Raw genomic sequence first — 8,123 nt, 5'->3', positions numbered from 1 at the left:
TATAGTCGGGGGATGGCCCTCGGGCAGGGAACGGAACCCGGATCCCTTTAAAAATCATCGGGGCTGGCGAAACCCCTCAATCGGGCTCGCTCCTGGCCGTCTCCCCAGTGCGAGCCGGCCGGGTGCTACGGCTGGCGCATGCCGACCGACCCCACGAAGTCAACCTTCATCAATAAACAGGCATGGCTACAGTGCGCCCGCCTTTACGCCGGCCCCGGCAGCAGCGCCCCCTGCCCCCGCCCGGGGCGGGCGGTATTCCGGGGGCGTAACCCTACAGCAGCGGGGCGTTGATCGTCCCGTGACGCCCAGCGAGGCGTGCCACAGTACCCAGCTGCCGACCGTACCCGTGCCCGGTGGCCCCGATACGGCCCGCACCCGACGGACCCGGCGAGACCCGCACCCGATGGATCCGGCAGACCCGGCGTCCCCCACTGCCGGCTCCTAGACGCTGACACCTGGGCCTCGCACCCATGTATCTTTACCATTGTAACCCCGGGGGGCCAGCCTATAAGACCCCCCCGGTGCCCCTCCATGCAGAGGGGTTGAGCTCAGTCGATCCTTAGCGCGCGTGCACACACACACACACATGGAGGAGGCAGCGCATGAACTGGCCTGTCTTCCTTCCTCCCCAGAATAGTTCTAAGAGCAAACCTGGATCCACTTCATATAAACCACATTCGACAAGACTAGAGGTGTTATCTCTTCGGAAAACCCGAACTTGCGTACGTCTCGTGTCCCACACCCGCGCGTACCAACCTCGCCTCTGCAGCCCACCGGTGCCCTTGTGTATGTTCCCCTCTTTAGCCATCCTATGGCATCTGCCATGAGATCACCACAACAAACTTGGGAATTTATTTTAGCAAGAGAGCTTGGTTTTGGATTTTAAGATTCATCACCCCTAGTCCACCTTTCTTTTAGGTCTACACACTAGGTGCCACGCTGCCAGAGAGTTAGTTCTGGCATCTCCGTCTTGCACTTTCCTCCAGAGGCAGTTTCTTCTTGCTCTATCAAAAAGCTCAATGATTTTATCCGGGAGCTTCAACACACACATGGCAAAGGAGAGCAGCGATGAAAGCGCAGAGTTTATGTATTCAATCCTGCTACCATAAGACATCCAAAGAGTAGTGCCAGATAATTTTCGTTCAATGTTGTCAACCAGAGGCATCAGTTCATGCACTGCTGGTGTTGTGGTTCCGAGGGGCAGTACGAGATACGTGAAGGGCATGGATCCTACCTGGCAACCAAAACAAGCTGCAAGTTCAAAGATTTTCTGATTTGAGAGGTTAGTGGGCATCATTTGTGATTTGGTATAGTTGATTTTTAGTCCTGTTGCTCGAGCATATGCGTTTAGAATGTCCTTGATCGTGTTCATTGTACCATGGTCTGCTGGAAGAATTATTATAGTATCGTTCACGTACTGAACCATCGGATAGACTTCGGATTCAGTTTGGGCAATAGGTAGTTGAAGCAACTTTTTGCGCCAAGCTTTATTTACCATGGACTGCAGCAGATCCGCAGCAACAACGAATAGTAGAGGCGAAAGTGGGTCGCCCTAGCGCACCCCACATTTACATTTAAATTCCTTCCCTGGCACCCCGTTGAGCAGTACTGCTGATGATCCATAGTTTAGAATTGTTATGATACACATTATCCATCTTTTGTCAAAAACCTTTGATAAAAGCATATCCATTACAAAGGCATGATCCATTGTTGAACGCCTTTCCGAAATCCAGTTTTAAGATAACTATCTCCTTGCCAGAATTCTTGCACGCATGTATGTATTCAAAAGCCCACCCGAGGCAGTCTTGGATTGTACATGTCTTGATGAAACCGTATTGATTGCGATGAACCAATTGGAGAATCCATTTTTGAAGTCTCTCCACCAGAATTTTTGTGAAGACCTGGTACAGAGTTGAGTAATGATTTTTTTTTAGCCGAAGTTGGGTAATGATATGGGCCGATAGTCATTCACTCTTTCAGGTGTCAGTTTCTTCGGGATCAAAGTAATGAGCGAGTTGTTGAGATATTTGATGCTGATTTTGCCCTCCAAAAGTCATGACAGAGTTTGAAGAAGTCAGGCTTGATTATGTCCCAACAAATCTTTAAAAATTGACCGTTGAAACCGTCAGGACCCGGAGCTCTGTCACTTGGAATTATTTTAATAACATGGTCGATTTCCTCATTTGAAAAGGGTGCTGATAGTTCTTCAAGACCTGGTACTGACTGAATCATTTTGTGAAACTCTAAATCATACTGTATATCGGTTGTTTGGCAACACCCATACTCAAAATCATTTCGTGCCTTTACTTTATTCTAGCTATTATCTTGTGTTTACCTTATGCTTGCATTTGTTGTTGTTGTAGTGCTTATCATATATGCTGATAAGATAAAATCAATGTTCTTATGCACATGCTGTCGTTGAATACTTAAATATACTTTGTTATTTTCATCCTAATGCAATATTTGTTGGGTGTCAGTGAGGAGGAACGACAGCAAAGGCATAAACATATACCGGCAACTAGGTAGATATTTATGTTGTATAATGAACTGTAAACAACTTGAGTACACTTCAAAAATCATCTCATCTTTATGTTTTTGCGCAACACCATTTATCATGTTACTTGTTGCATAGCATCATGAAGATTTCTACGGATTTGCAAATGTCATCGAGTGTGTGTGCACGAGGGGTGAAGTTTTCTTCCATTGCGCACTGGCATATTTGCTAGTAAAACTAAAAAGGAAAATAGGGGTGCCCTCCGAGCAAAAGGGGTGGCCCAAAGGGGCGCACATGGATCAAGGGGTGCACATTTGGGCGACTCTCGGGCCCGGCGATGTGTCGCCTGCAGGGAGCCTAAGCTAGGTCGGCCCAGTAACCAGTTGCCGCGTCATGACGTGGTGTTTTTTTTTCGTTTTTGCTTCAGTTTTTTATTTTCGTTTTTGTTTATACATGTGTGTGTGTGTGCCCACACACACACTTGCATTTAAAAAAGGGTAAACATGTAAAAAGGACGTATATAAAAAATGTATAATAGAAAGGATTATCATGTGCACAAAAATATGTTTGCAAAAATAAAAAATGTCACACATAACAAAATGTATGTCACATTTTTAGAAATTGTTTATAGAATGTAAAAAATGTTCGTGTAATTCAAACAAAATGTTACATACATTCAAAAAATGTACATCACATTCAAAATAAATCTTCACAAGTTTCAAAAATGTGTTCATGAAATTTTCAGAAAATATTTGTGCAATGTACAAAAATGTTTGCATAGTTGAAAAAATGTTTTTTATTATTTGAAAAAATGTTTCAACATGTATTTGATTTAACATGTATTAAAAAATGGTAAATGTGTATAAAAATCTTTACATGTGCCCAAAAAATGTACAACGTGTATGAAAAAATAGACATGTGTTGAAACAAGAAAAAAGAAGTAGACATGTTCAAAAAATTTCAAAGAAACCAAAAAAACAAGAAAGCAAAAACTGAAGAAAACTAACAACCAGAGGAAACTGAAAACATAACGAAGAAAAATAAAAAAAGGGCAAAAAACAAAAGAAAACAAAAAAGGACCATACGCAAAACAAGCGAAGGCATGGCGCGGCGAACAGTTAATGGGCCGGCCTGCCATCGCCCGCTCGCAGGCGATTTCCATCGGTACCGGCAAGACATAGCCCTGGCTCCCCTCGTAACAGCCGAATTATAGCCACTCCCGGCAATCCAAAACAATAAGGTGTGCATCAGGGTAGCCCTATGGCGTGTGCCACGTCGGACTCAATAAACGCCAACGAAGTTGCCGTTTGGATGCTGCCCTCGTTTTCTCCAGTTGCCAATTGGGCGAGGCTGCTGTCAGTGAGCGCGCAGATAACACCTCCCCCAGTTTTGAAACCACTTCTTCTCTCTCATTTCCTCTCCTCTCCTTCAGTCCCACGCCCCTCCCCTGCTTCTCCTCCTCCTCCGCCGCCGCCACGGATGAAATGGGCGCTGGTGGGCAGGCTGCGAAGTCGCGGTGGGCGGTGCTGCCACCGTGGCCGTCGGGCTGCGGCGGCCAGCAGAGGACCGCCGCCGGCTGGAGCTCCTTCCTCCTCCACCGCGAAGCAACCTCTTTCCCCCACGAAGGAATGCCACCGCGTCCGACCTCAACAGCCGACCGAAACCCTAGCGAGCCCCACCCATGACGCCCTACCCTAGGTCAGATCCCTCCTCCCCTTCCTCTTGGTTTCTTCCTTCTTCCTGTGATGCGTGAGTGAGTGATGTGCAGGCAGCTTCTTTCTCTGCTTTTCTGCTCTCACCCTGTCTCTCTCTTCACTTCTCTGTAGGTGGGTGGTACAGCGGCCAGAGGAGAGCAGAGGAGAGAAGAGGTGAGGAGGTGGAGCAGCCAGCGCCTGGACGTGAGGTGAGCTTCCCATCGACACCTGCAGTTTTGGACGTTTTTCTTCAGTTTTGGTTCAACATGTTTTTGTGTGTGTGTGACCTTTTGGTTCAGTTTTTTGGATGACTGAAACTGAACCAAATTGCGTGTGCATGCATCCATTGTATGCATGTATCTACGCATCACATTTTTCTAACTGGACTGCACCACACTCGTGTATTGCCATGAAAATAAAATGTTGTGGTCTGGTTTCATTTCTTAGCTGCTCAAGTGTAACAATCGACACACTGTCTTTCAATCTACCAACCAAGAGATATTGCTACCTATCTATTTGCCACTTGCTTGCATTCAGAAATTATGTTGATTTCCTCTGCTGCAAAAAGTCCATCTTGTGTTATTACGCTTGATTTCTTCGTTCAGAGAAAGAACATTGAGGCGCGGAAAGGTCTATTCCCAAATTTCTGTACCAGAGCACATTCTAAGACCTTCTTATGTGGGTGCAAACATACTGCAAGAACTACCTGTCGTGCGCCAAATACACAATGCGGAAGGTACCGCTGGGATGAGAGCTGCTTGCAAACTTGCTTCCCCTGTACTGAACTTTGCAGGAACATTGGTTAAGGTATATTCCTTTTTTCATAGATAACTAGAATCCTTTTATACCTAAATCATCTGGAGACTCTGCATTGTACACTTAATAACAATAATTATTTCACTGTCATTTCAGCCATCAATTACTACAAATGAAATCGACAGGGCAGTGCATCATATGATAGTTGAGGCGGGTGCTTATCCTTCTCCACTTGGCTATGGCGGATTTCCTAAAAGTATCTGCACATCAGTAAATGAGTGTGCCTGCCACGGACTACCTGATTCAACACAGCTGCAGGTTCTGTGGGATGAAATGTGCATCTTCCTTTCTTTATTTTTGTGTCATGCCTATGTACCGTGGGATGAAAAATGTTGTTTCTTCTGCAGAATGGAGACATCATAAATATTGATGTAAATGTGTTCCTAAATGTAAGTTCTCTCTCCTAAGATTGTGCATATGCTTAGTTGGTATGTTTGGCATAGAGTCGGATTTTGCTGACAAATTGCTTGCAAGGCTGATAGGTTTATTGATATGCCTCATATGCAAGCTCCTAACCCACTGTAGAAGTTGTTTGTTGTGGAGATGACTGGGTTCCATGGCTAACATAACACATTTTACCTGTTATGTACTTCATCTGGCTGGATAGCAAATTGCATTTTAATGCTGATTCAATGCTTATCATTAAGTATTTCTTATGGAGAAAGAAAGCAGAGTATGCCATTTCAGCGCACTACGATCACACCTGTGTCTGGGAGGAAGTTCTTTAGAACAAGTGCTTAAACAAGTACAATCACACTGCTATCGACGGGCAATTTTACTTTTATCAGTCTGAGGGCCTATGAAGTTTAATGCCTCTGGCCAAGATCCTGTTCTACCGAGTTGTAAGTAGCATTTACTTATGTTTGATAAATTCTCCTATGAGTAAATGAATTGATCAAGTGTATAACAATTGTGCAGATGTACCCGAAGGTTCTTTCATGCCTTTGGTTCAATGAGGTCAACCGTTTCACCTCACGTTATACATCGAGTTTTACATACACTTGCTTGAAGCTCATGAGAATGAATGCTGGAAGATATTTTCACCTAAATATGTTTAAGGTAATAAATATTCTGATAGAGCCTTCCTTCTGCTGGCCGAGCTCCTCCTGATATGCTGTATTTTATCTTAGTTAAATCTTATTAAATAGTTACCGTCAATGGTAGTACATGCCTATGCAAAAAGAAAAAACGTCGAACTTGTGTTATGTATGTTAACATTTCTTTTCATCGTATCAATGCTTACACAGGTTCACATAGAATCTTAATATGGTTATTTTTATTTTATTGTTAAAACAGGACCGTGAAAGAAGAGCAATACCTAAACTGTTCCATCACCAAACTAAAGAAACTACAGATCCACCCCCGACAAACCTTCGTACGGATAAAAATCATTCATCGATGCCAATCTAAGACTGCCATTGAGGAATTGAGGGCGGGGATACTCTATTCATTTTGATGCATGTACCATGCATCCAGTCTGTGGTGGGGGTGGAGCAACGAGGCTCGAGAACCCAGGCAGCGGACGCCTCATGACTTGGAGGAGCGACGATACGGACAAGGAGCAGTAGCCTCATGGATCTACAGGGAAGCGTCATCGAGGGATGGCTGATGTCAAGGTGAGCTTCTGTCAATCCTTCTCCCCCTTTAACTCCTGATCTGTGTCACTCTCTCTCTCTCTCTCTCTCTCTCTCTGCTCATATATGCAAAGACCGCTCTGTTCATTTCATTCTCAATGTTGTTACCGTGTACATGTTTTTTTGATAATTTGTATGCACTTTGTAAGCATATAAATGTTTTTTCTCCTATCATTTTTGTTGACATGATGATAGGTTCTGGAATTTTGGAGTTAACAAATCTGTTTACATATTTGTTTGTCAGGCACACATAGCTCCGGCTGCCGCGGATAGGCAGTACTCAACGGATGATATCCTCCTGACTCTGACTGAACCCTGTTTCGTGCAAACATGCTCTGTATTTTTTTTTGGTAGGAACATTAAGCTCTAAAGACATAATTATTCAGACTGCAAGATTTTTACCGAAAAGGGTTTCCCGCCGCTTTGTATTCCAAAGCAAACCATCATTGACACATCGCAATGCTGGGGCGAGCAGCACATCAAGCCCAAAGAAAAAGAAGAAGAAAGGAAGAAAAAAACTAAAAACGGCAAAGATACAGGATACCAAAGGAGCCACTAACAAGACTCGAATACACCAAGCACAAGCTTGAACATCGAAGCCCTCGGCGAACAGGAGCCAACACACGCCGCGGCTGAGCCAAGGTAGATCCCGCTGCAGGAGGATTGTCACGCTCTGTCACCCCCCTTGGGCCAAGCCATCCGGTCCGCCATTCGTCTCTACCTCCGAAGAGAGCCCCCTGCCCTCTAGTCCTGGATCGGAGGACACTACACCGTCGACAGGCAGAGTCGCTCACCCCTGAGCTCGCATGACCAGGACCAACAGGTTGCCGGGAGGGGATGACAAACACAACGACCGCACCAGGCAGCCACACCACCGAGCATCGCCAACGCCGCGCGCCGGCGCCAACATCAACCGCAAGTGGCCGAGCATGGACACCACTGACGATATCCGGCAGCCACCTCCCATGCCAAGGCCTCGACCACCACTCCGTCGCACCAAGGTGGTGTCTTCAAGAAGAAAAACGACGCCGGAGCGCCGTCACCACCCAATCCGGAGATTTGGGGCTTTCACCCGGGACGAGGAAGGGAGGGGCGAGAGGGGGATTGTGAAACCGCCTTCAAGAAGGGGAACGACGCCGGAGCGCCGCCGGCATCGTGGCCGCAGAGAACAGCCAAGGGGTTTCCCCCAATCCATCCCCCGAGAGGAAGCACCATCGCCAGATCTGCTCCCAGGGCAAACGGGGAAGCCCCAGGAGCCAGCCACGCTCGCCGCCGATCCGCCGCCCACGCGGCCAGGAGCGGCGCACCCCGCATCTGCATCAGCCACCCGCCGAAGGGGGGCCGACGCGCTCCACCAGTGGTCGCCGCCACCACGCCAGGCGCCACCGCGCAGAGCAGAGCACACCAAGCCCAACACGCCGCCGCCAGGCACCGGCCCCGCCACCGTTGTCCGCCGCCGCGCCGTCACGCCCTCGGCCAGCGCCG

The 8,123-nt window shown here is 46.9% G+C and overlaps 2 protein-coding genes across 2 annotated transcripts in view; both read left to right on the top strand.

The window, feature by feature from the left end:
- The first annotated feature begins 3,910 nt into the window (after positions 1 to 3,910).
- Positions 3,911 to 5,780, top strand: LOC119337963 (methionine aminopeptidase 1B, chloroplastic-like). The gene is made up of 6 exons (XM_037610246.1): positions 3,911 to 4,192; positions 4,321 to 4,397; positions 4,794 to 4,995; positions 5,101 to 5,262; positions 5,352 to 5,393; positions 5,479 to 5,780. Exons 3-6 carry the CDS (start codon positions 4,936 to 4,938, stop codon positions 5,527 to 5,529), a joined length of 315 nt encoding a protein of 104 aa, XP_037466143.1. The 5' UTR covers positions 3,911 to 4,192; positions 4,321 to 4,397; positions 4,794 to 4,935; the 3' UTR covers positions 5,530 to 5,780.
- Positions 5,781 to 5,922: 142 nt separating this feature from the next.
- Positions 5,923 to 8,123, top strand: part of LOC119338861 (serine/arginine repetitive matrix protein 1-like) — a 3,769-nt gene continuing 1,568 nt past the window's right edge. Inside the window, exons 1-3 of the mRNA XM_037611078.1 lie at positions 5,923 to 6,063; positions 6,301 to 6,620; positions 6,883 to 8,119. Coding sequence (XP_037466975.1) covers positions 7,445 to 8,119 — 675 coding nt within the window. The 5' untranslated portion in view covers positions 5,923 to 6,063; positions 6,301 to 6,620; positions 6,883 to 7,444. The remainder of the gene's footprint in view (positions 6,064 to 6,300; positions 6,621 to 6,882; positions 8,120 to 8,123) is intronic.

This window comes from Triticum dicoccoides, chromosome 7B, assembly GCF_002162155.2.
Source record: "Triticum dicoccoides isolate Atlit2015 ecotype Zavitan chromosome 7B, WEW_v2.0, whole genome shotgun sequence".
In the NCBI taxonomy this organism is placed as follows: domain Eukaryota; kingdom Viridiplantae; phylum Streptophyta; class Magnoliopsida; order Poales; family Poaceae; genus Triticum; species Triticum dicoccoides.
Note: the sequence above shows the minus strand (reverse complement) of the source record. Positions and strands in the feature narration are given on the sequence as shown.